This window comes from Dermacentor variabilis, chromosome 1, assembly GCF_050947875.1.
Source record: "Dermacentor variabilis isolate Ectoservices chromosome 1, ASM5094787v1, whole genome shotgun sequence".
NCBI lineage: Eukaryota > Metazoa > Arthropoda > Arachnida > Ixodida > Ixodidae > Dermacentor > Dermacentor variabilis.
In genome coordinates this window covers 76,275,344-76,293,618 of record NC_134568.1, presented here as the reverse complement: position 1 = coordinate 76,293,618, position 18,275 = coordinate 76,275,344, and the positions used below count along the sequence as shown (strand labels likewise).

At 49.1% G+C, this 18,275-nt stretch overlaps 1 protein-coding gene across 3 annotated transcripts in view; it reads right to left on the bottom strand.

The window, feature by feature from the left end:
• Nucleotides 1-18,275, bottom strand: part of LOC142579733 (uncharacterized) — an 82,713-nt gene that overhangs the window by 17,732 nt on the left and 46,706 nt on the right. For all 3 annotated transcript variants that reach the window (XM_075690256.1, XM_075690264.1, XM_075690246.1), the window contains exons 2-3: nt 14,141-14,289; nt 9,141-9,435 (exon numbers count right to left, since the gene is read on the bottom strand). In XM_075690256.1, coding sequence (XP_075546371.1) covers nt 9,141-9,435; nt 14,141-14,289 — 444 coding nt within the window. The remainder of the gene's footprint in view (nt 1-9,140; nt 9,436-14,140; nt 14,290-18,275) is intronic.

The window sequence follows — 18,275 nt, the reverse complement described above, 5'->3', positions numbered from 1 at the left end:
AAAGACAGTGTCTTCCTGAGCGAGTTGGGTGTAATGATTGGGTGCGCGAACCATTGAATTCATTGTGAGGCCTGCAGCGCCTCAAGTGACAGCGTCTCAAAACGCTAGCTGCCATGAGGGAAGAATGCGAGAACGCTCCCCTTACCACCGGTACCACCACCGGTACCACCACCGGTACCATTACTCTTCGTTGATACTGCACCTTGGTACCACCGGTATCGATACCACCGTACCGCAGCCCGTGCTACCGGAACCGCGAGATAGTAAAGCACGGTGGTATCCCTGGTACCGATGCCACCGGGAGCGGTGGTACCAGATCAATTTTCAAGATCGGCGCACATCTTTAGATTGCACTGTATTCGGGATAGGCCCGCGAAGGAAGCTATAGAAACACACCCTATACGGAAAAAGTGGGAGTAACTCACCAAGAAAGACATTCTCTTTAAAATACTTCGTTGGTTTTGGCAGAGGCCAAGAAAGCTTGGTCGTGTTTTTCGGTTTTCTCTTTATAACAGCTTTTGTGGGATCACGATAGGCTGGCGTCAGCAGCTTCCAGCCATTGAAACAGGCGTGGCGCCATATATATGATATAGCATAAAACACTATTTTACGGGCCGGCTATTGAAAGCGCAGCCTTCCTTTATTTCTTGCTTTCCAAGTTAAATTCTTTAGATATCGCTTCGCATTAAGGCCACCGTGAAGCACAACTGACGCTTTAACCCAGGTCCAAAACGGTCCCCGCCTACTCCATCCTTTGCCATCCATTTCGGACGCCTCTCGCTGCAATCATGCACTCAACACATACCTCATAACTTCGCAACGCCTCTGACATTCTCTTCCTCCCTATAATAGGACAGACGCCAGACATTGCTCCTCATCCCCGAGTTTCCATCTAGGACAGTGCTACTCGCTGTCTCGACTGCCACGTGCACTTTAAATCTTTCCCCTTGTTCATAATTCTTTTTCCGCCCAGACCTTCATATTCGCTCACGTCCAGTCGAGTTTTTCTTTCATCGTCTGGGACGCATCCTGGTAAACAGCGCTCGCTGCCAAACAGGCGGTGCAGCTCTGCTGGTTAGGTTTTGTTTAGAGCCTGCAGGCGCTCTGGAGTTCTTCGAGACCACACTGGCTCCTTCCTTGAGCGCATGCGCCCGCTCGCGCTCCTAAGCACCGGGAGCGGAGGGTGTAAGTAGCACACACGCTCTCCGGATCACAGACCGTGGTCTTCCCAGCGGCTTAGTGCTCCGCAGCCGCCTCGCAAAACAGGGCCAGCCGCTCAAGTCAGGTCTTTCTGCTGGCGTCTATCCAGTCCTTGAAGCAGCCAGCTATCGCCTCCGGACTCGCGCTCTCTCGCCCGCGGTGCCGACGGGTTCCCTCTCTAACTTTAGCACTGGCACATATTGTTTGTGTGTCGTTGCAGGTTGAGGTCGTTTGAAGGCGCGCGCCCTGGTGCTTCTTCATTGCCCTGGGCGGCGCCCCGCGACTTGCCTTCAGCTATACAAAAACGACGATACCGTAAACTTCAACCCCGGCAGCAGCAGCAGCTGTCGAGAAAGCTGCACTCTTCTGCTCGGTCGGTTGGTCGCTCCCAACAGAGGAGGAGGAATCTGTTCGTCCTGGCAAAAAACGATGGGCCCAGTGTCTTTCACTGAGAACTCCCCCTCCCCCTTCTTTTTTCCTCCGCCCATACTACCTTTTTTTCTGGCAGTGGACTATTTTGCGTGGTTCCATGAACGCCGGAAGCACGTGTCTTTGCAGTAAAGCCACAACTTCTTGCTCTCGTGCCCAGTTTACGTGCACCATGGTTCATTGCTGAGGCACATTCTTCCATTTTATTACGCTTTGTGCTGTGCTCACAGTGGCCTATATCGCCGAGGAAGATCTTGTCGGGGGATGTGTGGCCAGAACTTCCCCGACTTCATCTGCCTTCCGATTGGTTTTGCCGGCATTGAATTGTGGTGGGCGTTCCTTTCAGATCGTACTAAAAACCTCATTGTAATATTTGCACTTGGCCTGTATGTGTGGTGGCAAAGTTGCCAATTTTCATGACTACTGCGATACATACATTCAGAGTGGTCTGTCCTCTCATGCGGAAGACGGGAAACAGCGATCGCCAACGAAAGCGCCAGTTTTGCGTTTCCTTTCACACGCTGATGTAAGTCGGAGCATTATCTGATTATAACGTCGAAACAGGCTGGCGCGGATGTTCTTGCGTCGCTCAAAGAGTAGGGGATCAGCCTTCGGGAAACTTGACAACCAAGTCTTTCACGTTAGAACGAATGGATGGCTCTATTTTGGCGGCAGTGTGCTGCGTTTATTTATGCTTCTGCTTTAAGCAGATCAAACTTTGAAATGTCCAGATTTTTCTGCGCTTCTCAGAAACACACACATATACAATTTATTTTTCTTTTTTTTTCTTTTTTTACCCGCCGCGATTGCTTATTGGCTATGGTGCCGGGCTGCTAAGCACGAGGTTGCGGGTTCGAATCCCGGCCATGGTGGCCTCGTTTCGATGGGGGCGAAATGCGAAAACACCAGTCTACTTAGATTTAGGTGCACGTTAAAGAAACCCAGGTGGTCAAAGTTTCCGGAGTCCCCCACTGCGACGTGCCTCATAATCAGATCGTCGTTTTGACACGTAAAAATCCCGTAATAATTTTTTTCTACAGCGAAAGCTGTATATGACTAACCTCCAACTTTCCGTAGTTTTTTCGGCGTCCGGCAACAGAAACGGACTTAGCGATTTCTAACAAACCCATACACAATGGGTTTCATTGTTTGCTTTGTGTGTGATCACGTACGGGTGCAGTGCGGCGGCGCAGATGTCAAAATGCGGAACAGTTTAGAATGCTCGCCGTGAAAAATAGCGTGACGTCAAGGTGAGCGCAGTATATAAGTAGGAGAGGTATCGAGGCTTAAAACAGCTGCGTTATTGATGGGACGGACACGTATAGTTCGCACACCCGAAGAACAACATGCGTACGAGGAGCGTCGAAGGGAACAGCAACGGGAATATAAACGGCGCCGGCGCGAAGCGACCACCGACAAAGAACGTTCCCGCGATGCTGAACGAACAAATGACAACCATTCCACTCTGTGATGATGGAATGGCAGCGAAAGCACTTTTGTATTCGTTTGAGAGCTTTGACTGTCGTCAGCTTTCGCTGCCATTGCATCTTCACAGAGTGGAATGGTAGTCATTTTTTGTGTTCATTACTGTTTGTCTGCTGCGATGAACAAGAAAACGTGACACCTTGTTTTCAAATCTGTGTAGTAGAGGATGCTTCACTGGTCCGTGGGGCGAACGCGCGGCGGATGGAGGACGAGAACAGAAAGGACCGACGAAGTGAGGAATGAACGGGGAAGGGAAGCGTGGCGCCGCTTCTTTGAAGGAGCTCGAGCTCAAAAAGCGCAGAGAGGCAGGTCTCCCTCATTCAAACCAATAGAAACTCTTTAAAGCAGTGAAACGCAACACTGAGGCATTGTGCGCGGGCTGAGGCCTCATACCAATGAGCTTGCTATCAGTTGACATAAATAGCTCAGATACGAAAATATTTGCTTCTGTATGCATCTCTTTTTATTCTTATTTGAAAATGTTCGGCTCGATTTGCAATGGGCCTTACCATTTCTTTCGAAGATATGTTATTCGCTGGGCATTTTATTTACCCGTCCCTTCTGTTTCTTTTTGAATAAAATGAACACTACTCCTTGCTATTCAAACTGAATTAAGTCATTTTTTTTATTTTTTAACATGCTTACTTCAGAGTGCTACATCGAACGACATGGTGTCAGCCCGTCTTGACATAAAACAAGGTTCTGTGTCACTCATAGAATTTTGCAAAGGCACTCAGGGAAAACCTGGAAAACTCAGGGAATTCGGATATGTCAACTTGGTAGACACCCTGAATTCTTTCAGTATACGGCGCGTACATTGGAAAACAAACACTCTTCATAAGTCATTTCTGCCTGCTGCTATAGATAACTGGAACAAACTACCCGATAGCATTGTTAATGAGAGCAGTCGCGAAAAGTTTATACAGTTGGTTAGTGACCACTTCAAATGCTCACCTCATTTAGTATGTTTGTACCCTATATTACATAGTTCGTTCCATTTGTTTTCTCTTCTTTAAACTTTTATTTGGCTTTATTTTCTTTTTGATACTCTTGTGACTATATCCTTACGACCGCTGCCTCCCCCCCCCCTCCTTAAGGGGCATTTTAAGGGTTAAACAAATTATAATGAATGATGACGATGGTGCGTGGCATACAGGGCGCACCGTAAATACTGCCACACATTTCATGGCTAAAATTTGGTTGATAATGAAAACATCTCAGGAAATCGCTTGTAGGGCATTTACCAACACGTGCAAGTCCATTGGGTTTAAGTCACGGTAGCTCGTCGACCACTCTTCAGTTGGAATGAAGTCAGGTGTGAGAGCGTGACACCACTGTTGTGGTGTTGATTTACACTCCGATTGCTGTGTCGGGGCGCCGTCCTGCTGCAAAGTGCAAGACTGCTCGCTGAAGCGGGACTAGGACCAGAGCAGTGAATGAGGCTTTAGAATATTGTTACGGATGTACAATGGAATTATTTACAGTGAAAAGGGTAGAGAATTACACGGGACAGTCCAAAACAGCTGATCATCCAAAAACATCGCGCCGCTTCTTCTTCCGCTTCCACGCTCCTCCGGGGCAGACGAAGCTCACCGACCGAGTCAGAGTGCGCGTTTAAATTGTGCGACGTGCACAACTTGCTTCTTGTGTGGACGGCGGTTATCAGCCGTCACTTTAGCGATGACATATGTCGCTTCACTCAAGCATTTGAGAATTATGAATACTTGGGGAGAAGCTTTTGACAAAGTCCCCTTTTCCGAACCGGTGTCCACAGCAACACGAAGTCACCGGTGGCGAATCTGACGGGCGGATGTGCGTCGTAGCGAGCCTTAGCATGAACATGCGACGATAGGGTTCTGAGCCGTGCAAGTCGACGTGTTTCTTCGGCACGACACAATATCTGCGCGACAGAAGCACCTTCGTTAGGTGAAAAAGTAAGTATGGTGTCGAGAAAACTTTGAGAATGGCGAGCGTAGAGAGAAAGAAAGGTGCGTATTCTATGACTTCATGTTTCGCTGTGTTGAAGGCATACGTAATGAGCGGTAATACGGAATCCCAGTTCTAATGATCCGCTGAGACATACATTGAAAGCATGTATACGAGGGCACGATTGGTGCGCTCGGTTAGACCGTTGGTTTGCGGATGGTTAAGGCGTGGAATGGCGCTATTGAGTTCCACAAAAGTGTAGTAACTCTTCCACGGCGTCAGCGGTGAACTGCCGGCCGCGATCACTGCCGGCCGCGAGTTAAGGTATTCGTCAGTGTCGATCTTTGAGTCTCTTGTCACAAAAACAAGAGAAATGCGGCCAGTGCTGGTTACTTTAGTTCAAACCGTGACAGACGCCGGATATGAGAGTTTCGAAAAACTGTCTAACTGGCTACATGAGCAAGTTCTGACTTCGAAGCAGGCACACGAGAGTTCTGAGTGTTGTGACGGACCTCTACCACGAAATTTTTTCCACCGGTGAACAGAGTTGCCAAGTGTTCCCCGATCGGGGCCCGTGTTAACACCAGCCGGCGTTTCCCCCATCTTCCTTTTCTCTGCACTTCCGCCAGTCAGTGTCTCCTCTGTAGCTTAAAAAGGAAGGGGGGAGGGGGGGAGGGGACCTTGATATTCATTTACAAGGCGGCCTTGAAACGATAGTGTCCGGCATCGCTCAGTGACAAGATTGCGGGTCGATGTGGTCTATAGGGCATACCACTTTGCAAAAAAAAAAAGAAAAACCAGCATGGAACACGGTCATAATATGGAAGAAAGATTGAAAAAATTGAGGAGCCATTCCACTCTGTGAAGGTGGTTGACCAGCGGAGCTGCTATGCTGGTATAAATTATGTTTGTATAGAGTTTTGTTGGTATGTAACTATACGTATAATTATGTACAGGGTGCCCAGCTAACTTTAGCCAGAGTTTAAAAATATGCGAATGCCACGTAGCTGGACAGAACCAAGGTAATGTTGTTTGCCGTTGCTTGGCGGTATTCAGATTAATTTTTTCATTCTACCCAATTAAATAATTAGTCATAATTAATTAATCAACTTCTCAAATATTAAAATGAGAGGAAAAGTGTCATTGAGAAAATTGTAGAGTGACATAAAAAACTTCCGATACGGCTTTCTGTTGCTCAGTACGTGCTACATAAAAGTGTTTTTCCGAGCGTGAAAGAAGCCCGCAAATGCACGCGAAATTGCCGCGCGACTGGCTGCCCAAGGCACTCTGCGTGTATTTGAAGGCTTCTTTAACGCTCGGCAAAAAAAAAAAAAAAAAAAAATCTTTTATGTAGCACTTATTGAGCAACAGCAAGCTGTATCGAAAGTTTTTCAGTTTTTCATGTTGCTCTACACTTTCTTCGTTGACACTTTTCATCTAATTATAATATTTGAGAAGTTGAATAAATAATTAGGACTAATTATGTAGTTAGGTAGAATGAAAAACAAAGCAATCTGAGTCTCTCCAAGCGACGGCAAACAGCATTACCTTGGTTCTGTCCAGCTATATACGTGGCATTCGCGTATTTTTAATGTTTGGCTCAAGTTACGTGGGGCACCCTGTATATGTCATCTATGCGAAATAAAAAGAAATACGCAATCATTTGATGTCTTTTCTTTTTTCGTTTTATTTTACCTTTATCTTGTCACTTGCGTGACAAGATAAAGGAGGTCGCTGTGATAAACCGCGAATGGCCCTTTGTACGACGCCGCTTTAGACGCAGGTGTTGTCGACGTAGCTGTGACGGAGCGCCGTTTAGACGCAGGTGGCCGGTAAACCGAGCCTCGACGCGAGCGACGCTATGCGTTGACCGCTGCGCAGTCCGAAGGGGTGCACGAAACAAAACACGTTTGTTTGTAATGTGCGATTGAGAATACTTCGTAGGTAAATAGCTGAATGAAACTTGGAAGGACTAGAATTTTATTCTAGCGGACCAACATGGGGCTTTTCGTTTCCCTCGCGTAGACGCCTATGTATTGACAGCAGATGAAAATTCTGTAACCTTTACAACTTCAGTGTGAAGTAATTACGACTAGTAAATTAAACTCGGCATAATGATAGGGTCGTCTCAGCGACCAATTTCAGCATGATTTTTTTTCCAGGATACCTACATTAGATTGGGAGCTACATAGCACTCGCGAGAAAGTTGGCTTTGCCGCAAGGCGTTTTCTGTTCGCCGCCACGACTTTCCCGGAGGGTAACCATAGACAGCTTCGCTGTAAAAATGTTTGAGGAAACGATTTGGAGAAATGCTCAAGAAATAAGAGGTACAATTCTCCATCAAAGTGTGCGGCAGTAATCATGGCGCACCGTGTAGACAGTGCGAAGGGAGACTCGCGTAACGCTTTACGATCGAGAACAGAGCAAGTTCGTGCATATTTGTGCACCTCGAGGTTCGAGCAGCGCTTTTAGAGGACGAATGATAGCGCAAACACAGCACATGCGCTGACGCCGTTGCTCTACTGTTTGTGCCGAGTGCCGCACAAAGCTCAAGAGATGAACTTGCGCGACGATGGGATCCGTGAGCGCTCGGTTCTGTGGTGTACGTTATACGTTGCTATCAGAAGAACGGTTCGTTATCATGTGACCACTACACACACACACATGCAACGGCCCGCTGCGGTATAGCTCAGTGGTATATAGCGCGACAGGCCGCCGGTACAGCCGCTGACCTATCCCCGGTGCGGTGCGGCGTCAACACCGACACTTAGAGGACTCGGTACCTGATGGATATTCTCGTTGGACCTGAACAACACCAGGCATACCTGTCATACCTGGTTGACTAATTTTACTCGTATGATAAGGAACGCTAACTTAAAGCTTAACCTATACCCTAACTTCAGCTGGCCTAACTTAAGAGAACTCCACCGAACTGGTTCGGAGCGAAAACGAGCGAAACTAGCCCGACGTATGTTTAATAAAATTGATTGGGTGATTGCTGCGCATTTTTCTTGAACACATCGTAAGCAAAGCTAACGGACTAAGCGAATCGATGTCGGCGCCTTTCTTACGAGGCTTCTCGGGAAGTCTGGATAAAACGGAAAGAACAGACGCGGCTCTTGCGAATGGCGATGCTTCCATAGAAAGCAGCTGGGGCGTGTCTCGCAGCTAGGCGCTGTTGGTCTTGGCAACGTGGGCAGCGGCCACATCTCTTGCCGCGGAGTTTACGACGTGCCCCTTTTCTCGATTTTTAAATTCTTTTAGCGATATGTCAGTGAACTCGGCGAAGAAAAAGAAAACAAAATGTTACGTTTAACGGCGAGCTAATTTGGGAACATTCTGCGTGCCATTCACCCTCGGCTTTAAAGAACGATATATAGTTTGCTTTCGCTCCTCGCCTTGTTTCCGCCTTTTAACTTTAATGCAGCGTAAACACGGTCGGTGAGCTCGGAGCCCGAGTGAGTAAACCTGCAAATGAAAAGAGGCGCCTGAGCTTAGATCCCTCCCCTTGGCACGCATCCTCTCAGACACATCTCGGAGGCGCTATATTACATCCCTACTCCAACTTGAGCATCGTTTGGGTAATGAAGCACCACTTTTCACTTCAGGTTTCCTTTGAATGCTAGTCACGTACCGATTGCCCACCAGTGAATCCCATTTCTTCACCAAAATTCGCGGATCCCGGACAGCCTCTATAAAGTTGCGAGGGGAGTGAACCGCTCAACTTTAACTATACCAACCGTAAACCCCACACCCCTGTAAGCATGTCGAAGTTTCGCCGGACCGCCTGCATGTGTCTTCAGGCTTGTATTCGAACGTGCATTCTGTGAGCATTGGTTAGGATCTGGTGGAACTGAAACTTGACTGAAACCCGACGAAAAGTTAAGATGCCTGGCAGTGGCGCCTGGCATGCCGCTCCAAGCTAAACTATTTCCGACAGACGCACCCAGTGATGTCTAAAGTTTTTTAAGACGATATTAATTTAAAGAACATTGACTCTTGAACATTTGATCGTACACACCTCGCATTTACAAGGACATGTAATCGTAGTCAACTTCCTGTGCACGCATGCATATGACAGTGGCGCCGCCCGCGCGTACCTGATTGGTAATCTTGGCCTGTTCCTTCAGTGCGTCGATCTTGTTTTCGACAAGTGGCTCGGGCACCAGGAAGCCCTGGCGCAGCTCGTACTGGTACTGGCCGTCCTGGTAGGGCCCCTGCGCCGGCATCGTCACGTTTTGCGTCGTGATGGTCATGCCGGGGCTCTGCGGCGACACATAGGCCGGCGGGCCCGCGGGCCGGTACGTGGCACCGGACAGAGGGTGGCCGCCGGACATCATGCCGGGAGCCTTGGGCGTCGTCGGTGTCGAGGCCGGCGAGTGTGGCCCGGGACTCCTGCGCACGAAGGGGCAAGAGAAAGGAGGTGCGACACAGGGAAGTACAATGAGGCCTGCATCGCCAACAGTTTCATGTTTGGGCGCTGTGTTGACTGTATATGGAAGTGTACAACAACGCAGCGAGGACGTCAAAATGTGGGCGAGGTACAGTCGTTGCGTTTAACTTGTCAGAGAAAATAGCCGGCATCGACGCTTCACGCCAACGTATGTTTCTGACTGTTCGTATCGCCGAAAGCACGTTTATTATTGTATTCGCAGATGTTGTTTCGACCGAATGGGGTCTTCTACTGCGATGCACTGTGCCCGGTTCTTACTGCGTGAACCCCGTCAAGTCCGCGCTTGTTGGCCTGGCTGGTGGACGATTGCGACATGAAACCGCGAAAGACGACGGGTCTTCTTTCGCGCTATATTTTCTCGCAGCGATTTCGCTCAACGTTTCACGCCGAACATCGTTAATGCCGTTTCACTGAAACGCGCCTCTTTTGTGAGCTTAATTTTCTTCTTTCAATTTTAAATGAACTGTTAGTTGAGCACGTATGCGCCTGCATTGATTACTGTGTATATACAAATCTTGAACGAAAGTTAAACCTTGCGCGCACAAGTATATAGGGCATGCACGTATACGACGTTGCCCCATATATATACCGACTCAGTGGTCGTGCGCTCAAATTGCAGCTGTATATTGCATGCGTTTCACGGGAAGGGAATTCAGCAGCAGAATTTAAGCTGATGTTCGAATTACTGCTGCAATATCTTTTGCACGCGCTTTCTGTTGACTGACACGGGAACGTCGAGCAATCTTGAAATGCTCTTGCTTAAGAAATGACATGTGAATGTAGGCCCGCATTCACAAAGCCGTTTTCAAGCAAGAACGGTTCGTAAGAACGACCTCAGTCCAAACCTATCGAGGCAAAAAAAAAAAAAAAAACTTTATCAACGGCTACCGGCTAGTAAAGTAGCGGTTTCCTACGAATGACGCTTGCTTGACGACGTGAATCATGAGTTGTGGCAACAGCTCTTTTCACCGCCCAAATTGGGATCGCCTACTTCTTTGCGAAAAAAAAAAAGAACGTCGCCTGAGAGAACAATCAACAACTGGCTCTGGAGCGGAAGCCACCAGGCGTGCCCGCGCTCAAGGCTGCGCTCGAGACTGAGCAAACGAAGCTCCGACGCGGAAGAACAGGCGGCTCACGCACACGTGCATGCGTGTGATCACGCTTCCGGTTGGCTTACGCCAGGTGCTCGGCGAGCGTCGTAGACGTGTCATTGCAAAAAATGAACTCGTGCGTTTGAGTTGATTTTAATGCCAAGTTCCGAAAGCAGGCATTCCACCACAGCTCGACAACGCCAGCGGGATGGCGGCGCGCTCGTACTTCCAGTCCATGGATACAGCAGGGAAGGAGCGCGTTCTTTTGTCTCCTGCATCCCGTGCTTCTCTCGCACCTTGCGTGCGAGCCCCAACTTGTTCCTTTTCAATGCAAAGTATTCTTTGCCTCATTCTTGGCACTTTGTGAAAAGTATGTAGACAAGTAGGTAGCTAGGTAAATAGGCTTTTCCCTCGCATCACTTAATAAAAATGAATTAATGTGTAACCGGGGGCGGAATCGAACCCCTGCTATTGAGCACAGCAACCTTTATGCTCTAACGATTAGGCCGCGATCCCTCTTTTCTTTATTTATTGCATTAGGTCACGATCGCCCGCATACTGTTCTCGTTCCAAAGACAGCGAGTTCTTTTAAACAATCGGAGCGTGCGCCTCGTACCACTTTCTTGTGTATTCCCGTGTGACAATTACCCGCCGCGGTGGCGTAGCGGCTACGGTGTTGCGCTGCTAAGCACGAGGTCGCGGGATCAAAGCCCGGCCGCGGCGGCCGCGTTTCCATGGGGGCGAAATGCAAAGACACGCGTGTCCCGTGCATTGGGGGGCACGTTAAAAATCCTCTGGTGGTCAAAATTAATCCAGAGTTCCCCACTACGGCGTGCCTCGCAATCAAATCGTGGTTTTGGCGCGTAAAACCACAGAATACAAAGGAATTTTCTTGTAACAGCCCGCGCTTTGAGGCGCCATGTTAGACTGCACTATCTCCAGGACCGGCCCACTTTCCTCAGAACTTTCCTCGTAGCAGCTTACGCTACGTGGAATATGTGTGACGTTTTACCGAGTTCATGATCGCCCAAGTTAATCATGTTTTGATATTTCTTCGCCGGAGTACAAATGTCGTCGTCGTTCTAACATAGACAACATCATAAGAAGCCAACAAATACTGACACCAAGGACAACATAGGGGAAATTACTTGTGCTTAATAAATGAAATAAAGAAACGATAAATTAATGGAAATGAAAGTGGATGAAAAAACAACTTGCCGCAGGTGGGGAACGATCCCACAACCTTCGCCACAACCGTGGGATCGTTCCCCACCTGCGGCAAGTTTTTTTTTTTTCATCCACTTTCATTTCCATTAATTTATCGTTTCTTTATTTCATTTTTTAAGCACAAGTAATTTCCCCTATGTTGTCCTCGGTGTCAGCGTTTGTTGGCTTCTTATGACATGACTAATAAAAATCGGGCCCCTCGGTTAACCCCTTTTCTTCTCGTTCATAACATAGACAATGTGATATAGCCGTAGGGACGTACGATTGTGTAATACCTGTGTCACACGGGCACATTTGGAAGGCCTTCCAGTCGACGGCCTTCGAAATGCCACAACTCTATCGACTCAAAGGAGCTGTCGCGCTGCTACACGGCACTTTCGAAAGGCCGTTGAGTGGTTCAAGCGTTTCTCGTAAAATTGTGTGGCGCTGCGGATCTTTACTTTCGTTTTCATGTCACGAAAAGTTAAGCAACATTAAAACCACTTAAAAGCACTATAATTTCTTTTATGTTTGTTTATACATTTAAAGAAATGTTTATACATTGCTATACATATATGTTTAGTGTTTAAGTTGTTGAGTAGCGAAACTGCGGCAACGTTTGCGTCGCTGCATGTCGGTGTTTTCGGGAGTATGTGCAGTTTTCACATATCAAGTGGCAAAAATACTTTATTGAATAATTATATATATAGTATCTTTAGAGCATTTTGGTTTGATGTGTTCTTTCTAACGAATAGTACGAGCACACTGTGAACGAGAGGGCATGTTCGCACTGTTTCCGTTTCCGTTGCTCAAAGGCCATCGAGATTTCGATAGAGTTGTAAGGTGCTCCGTTGACTCGATTGACTATTGACTCGGCGGCCTTCGAAACGGCCCGTGTGGCAGCTCGAACTTGACCTTTGAGTCAACTGACTATCGGTTGGAAGGCCTTCCAAACGCCCGTGTGACACGGGTATAGCACGTAGTCACTGATGACGTCACAATCCGTGTTTATCTCGCTTATGCTCGTCCACTACCTATGTAGAACCCAACAATCGCCATGTGGAAAGCTCGCGTCGAATGGCGGGCGTAGAAATCATCTCATTACCGTCATACAGTCGTCTTCAACGAGGCCGTCGTCGTGCTGCTGTCGTCACGCTAACGTACGCTCGGCTCGTGACCCGCACACAACTACTCAATTTACACAAACACGTTGGTCCACCTGGTATCGCTTTGCGGAACGCCACACAATTCTGCATAGCAAGGTACTGGCAAAGTGCTTCGCATAACGTCCGTGCGCTCTGTGTGTCGTATGTGCACAATTTCTTTTTCGAGCGCCGGCTACTTAATCTTCCCGGCAGTGTTCCAGCATTGGGATGGAGATTTCGGGCAGAATTTGGTTTATCGACTAATAAACTACGTAAAATGTTTTTGCGGATACCCTACAAATGGGCTTTCCTTATTTTGTTACATATCTGCAGGCTAAAATACTCGTAACTATTCAAATACACTTTTATACTTCTAGACCTAGAGTACACTTAGGGGAATGAGGTAAAAAATTCTAGGGGCACTTAGTTATCCCTATACGAGGATGAATGCGAAAGAGTTGCGACCACCGCGTGATGTCTATGCTCTTTCAGTCTCATGTCTTATAACCGGCGGCGCCACTGGTGGAGTCATGTGACTTGAGCGGCCATGTGAGCAGAAGCGCGGTGACGTCCGGTGGCGTAACTGTCGGAATCACGTGACTCGAGCGGCCACTGGAGCAGAAGCGCGGCAACGTCACACGATCAACGGTATTCGTCACAAGGTGCGCACAGCGCAAGGTCGTGGGTTCGACTCCCACCAAAGGTGGTGGTTTCGAGTGCCTTAATTAACTCTACCTTAACTGTGCCTTAAGTAACACCAAAAGCTGTGGGTTCGACTCCCACCAAAGGTCGTGGGTTTGAGTGCCTTAAGTCTATCTTAATTAACTGTGCCTTAACTAACACCACAAGTCGTGGGTTTCGAATCCCGCCAAAGGTCGAGGGTTTGTACACTTTTTGGACCGTCGTATGGCCACGCCATCAACGCCGACAACGCCGGATTTTCCGCTTAATGAGCCATATAATGCTTTCGAATCAAAACTTGGTACTGGCAGGCAGGCAGCGTTCCCGACTGTCCTCCTCTGTCTCCAATTGGCACATAACGCAGCCTGTCATAGCGACGCGGCAAGTTGGGAAAAACCAGCGCACTACTCACGGACGAGCTCTCTGGATTCTGTCCCTCCCGCTATCCGTAAATATGAGAAGCGGCCCGGGCTTCCGAGCCTGCTCGCGATTCGCGGGCAGCCCGGGTGAACGCCAGTGCTCACCTCTGCACGATCAGGTTGAGGTTGTTGCCGCTGTTTCGGATAAGTTCGGTCGCCTCGTTGTGGGTCATGCGGGACGTGTCGCGGTCGCCGATCTTGAGCACCAGGTCACCGCGGTGCAGCTCACCCTCGGAAGGGCTTCCAAGAAACACCTGCGAGGGGGGCGCACGCAGTGAGAAACGAGAACACGAGCTCGGGGTCACCGGGGGACTGAAGGGGACTCGCGACGCTCAACTTCGATTTTCGATGGCCATCATGCTCTTGGTCACTCCGGCCAAACGACCGTGTCAAGACTATGCGCACGAGCGCTGTGCAAGCTAGATTGTAAATATTGTGGCATGCTTCCTTTTTCTTTTGTTATCGCTGGAACCTATTGTGTATATTTCTATGTTGCACAGTTCTGTTGTCTTAAGGAAGAAAAATCATTACAGTTAATTGATCCGGTTAAGCGTCTCGTAGCTATGACCCGGCGCGGTAGATAAGTGGCTATCGCCTTGCTCTTCTGAGCTCAAGGTAGCGACTTCAATCCCGGCTGTGGCGGCCCCATATCGATGGGCGCTAAATGCAAAAACGCTCGTGTACTTATAAATTTAGGTGCGCGTTAAATCCCCCAGGTGTTCAAAGTTAAGGCGGAGTCCCCCAGTAAAACGTGCCTCATACTCAGATGGTGGTTTTGACACGTGAAACCCGAGAAATTAAGAAATTCTATATTCGAAGCTGCAGAGTGGGCTATGATGGGTGCACCTTTGCGTTCTGCCTTACCGGCATGCGCCTGTCATTGCCTGTATTCGATCGCGCGACCCCGTGCCCTGCAAGAGAACTGCATAGCTATATCGCAACGCACATGACTAATTAGAAAAATGAACTCGTAATATGCGGGTTGAGATTCTTTATTGCTGAAACAATTATACGGACAGTCCAGGCAAATTTTCACCGTCGCAGTGATGTTTCGTATGACTCTCCGCGCGCCATGTGCTGCAGGTGTGAGGGAAAGCGGGGAAGGGTGAGCTGAGAGGAAGGTCACTTGCTGCGAGCTGTCTCCTCGCGCGCCCATAGTTGAAGGTCACGTGTTCAAAGGCGCGTCTCCTCTTTTAGGCCGGCCGTGGTGGCGCATGTCTGACCGCGCGGCTGAGAGCTGTTACGATCGGCCTGCAGGGGTACTGCTCTGCAAAGCTATCTCAGCCCGCTGCAGGTGCTTCGATCGACCCGCGGTGGTGGCGCCCTTCAGAGAACCGGCGAAGAGGACAGCGCTAACCGACCATGAACTTCCTTCGGAGAATTGGAGACTACGGCAACGCTAAACCACCATGCGCCTTCTTCGGAGAGTCGGCGACGGCAGCAGGGCTGGCCACGTTTGGCGGACCGTGTATTGTTGGTTGATTTGCCGTGGCCTTCATGGTCTATTTGCAGCAAGAAGAGCTTCTCTAACAAAAGGGTGCCTAGCGGTACGTTTTTCCTCGGGCCCCAGGATTCGTCACAGTCTGCTGATACTCTTGGCGACTACCGAAGAAAGTCAGCACTGGAATTAAGAGGCGCCGGCTGGGGTCAGGCGTGACCATCTGGCTACGAGGACCCGCTCAACTCGGGTTCTGGGAATCCAAAGTGCGTATGTGAGTGTGTGAGCCCTCCCTCTCAAAGGCGGGTCGACTACGTCCCAACGACTGTGGACGGTCCGGTTGGACGAAGGTTGGACAGCAGTTTTTCCTCCCCTAGGGATCTAGGGAGGACAGAGGCTTAAGTTTGTCGGCTGCTAGGGTGTGCTCGTGAGCAGTGTGCTGGGTGTGTTTGGAGCTTCGTGCTCGTGTGCTGTATGCTTCGTCTTGCGTGCTTCATTAGGGAGTCACGCTAGACTGTCAAAATGTATCTCTTGTTTTGATGTAAATATGTAAATAAACCCCTGAACGCCTAGTTCCCGATGACACCTAGTTCCTCCCTACGACCACAACGCTGAAAACTGGTTGCCAGCGGTGGGATTGACCTCCCCAACATTACAACTGGATGGCAGCGGTGAGATCGGCCCACGACTCGTCCTACGACTCACGATCGGCCTTCGGTGAGATCGGCCTACGACTCACGGACTTTGGGACATGGTGACCGACTGGTATCCCGATCAAGTTGGAGGCGACTTGGGATTGACCACCTCTTGCAACTGACTGGATACGGCGGAGAAGGACTGGTGATGTGGTGCTGCTTGAGTGGGTAAGCGTTTGGTTTTGGCTGTAAGATTTACCAGGCTTCAATTTCTCTGTGTTTGTAGAGCTGATTCGCTGGGGATCTTTTACTTGTATTCGAATTTGCGTGGGTATCGCAGCAAGTATTGTGTGACATCAGAGCCAAAGCTTAAAGTAGCGACCATGGTCCTATTGTGTTTGACGAAAGCTGACTTGTTGTGGTTGTGTGAAGAGGTCGAGGTAGACGTAGAGGAGGACTTGACGGAATCAGAAATTCGTAAAATCATTCTCCGAAGTAAGAATGATTTGAAACTCATCGAGCAACTAGGTAAACGAATTTTAAGCAAAAAACGGGAACATGAAGCAATTAGGCAAGAACAGGAAGAAATGAGACAAAAACAGGAAGAAGCTAGACAGAAACTGAAAAGAATTTCGCAGGAAAAATGGCCTAACAGAAGCAACGAAGCAGTACGCTGCTGCATTGAACGAAGAGATTCAAGGTTTAGAGCAGGAAATCGAACGAAGTCAACAGCGGCTTAATAAATCTGTAGGATGGACGCAGCGAAAGTGGGAGGACGTCGATAGCGGATTTCGATCGAAAGCCGAGAGAAGGCGTAGCACCTGCGAGATTAGCAGCACGTTCATAGGTGAACTCGAAGCGCTAGCAGCTAACGATGCCTTAGTGACAACAGAGGTCATTAGAGGCAGTAGTGAGAGCGACGAGGTGCTGTGCCAACAGGGCACTGTAGAGACAGCTAGGCCAGCTGTGAATGAATTGGCACAGTCACCGCGTGTGTGTGTCGCTTGTAATGTAAACGAGGTAGTTAACGAAGCACAGAGTACTGCTGGCCCGACAGACGCGAGCACCCATGTCGAGTCAGATCTGCGTGCCGAAGGGAAGTGCCAGCTTGACGATGCAGTTGAGGGCAGTACGCAGGATTGCGAGCTGCGTAGCTCAAGGGAAGACAACTGCATCGTTCAGGGATCGGTGCGACTGTACGCCAGTCTAAGTAGCTAAGAGAGTAATGATTTAGCTATAAGTCATTCGGACTGTGCGGGTGAGACAGCGATCGAGACCGACGAGCTGTGTGCCGGTGTACAGCGTGAGCTGGGCAATGCAATAGAGGGCAGTTCGCAAGAGTGCGAGTTGCATGGCTCGACTAAAGACTGCTGCATTGTTCCAGAATCGGTTGAGCTGTCCGCCAGTCGAGGCAAGGAGAGAGTTGATTTAAATGAAAATCACTCAGACTGTGCGGTTAGGAGGGTGATCCGGGCCGACGAAATGTGTACTGGCCAGCACAAGGCGCGAGAAGGCGGCATGAGAGGGAGTTCAAAGAGAAAGTGCCGTAGAAAGAAGCGCCGTAAAGATCGGAATGCGGTGAATAATGTAGCGCAGCCAAAGACGGCGACAGTCGCAAAAGGCCAGGGCGCGAGGAAAAGAAAGGTGCGGTCGTCGTTGACGACGTGTGCGCATCAAGCACGTTCGAGCCACCGGTCAAAAAGAGACCGAGAAGCATGTTCTGCGCGGACAAAGGGCACGGTGCAGTTACGTTCCTCGTCGTTCCGTCGTTCTTTTCGGATAGCAGCATGTAGTGCGAAGGAGCGCAAGGTGGCAAGACGAGACGAGGTGGTAGGGAGTCGCGACGCGGTCAGTCGAGTTCGTGATGAAAGCGTGGCGCCAGGACGCAAATTGGCAGGAGACTGTAACGTCTTGAAGGAGCTGCTAGTGTGTAAGCCCTTTTGTTGTTCCTGGATAGCCAGAATAGCGTTCGAACCGCGACCACCTCGAGTACGGTTCAAAAGTATGAATCAGTCGAAAACGTTGGAAACGGGAGGCCAAGAGAGCTTCCGTAGAAGGGAAAAGCGTTCTTTTGTTTTATTTTTGAGCTCTTGGAAATTTTCGCGATTTAAGACTAAAGTTTCTTTCAATTTGTAAGGTTTGAGCTCTGTTTATGTTTTGGTTGGAG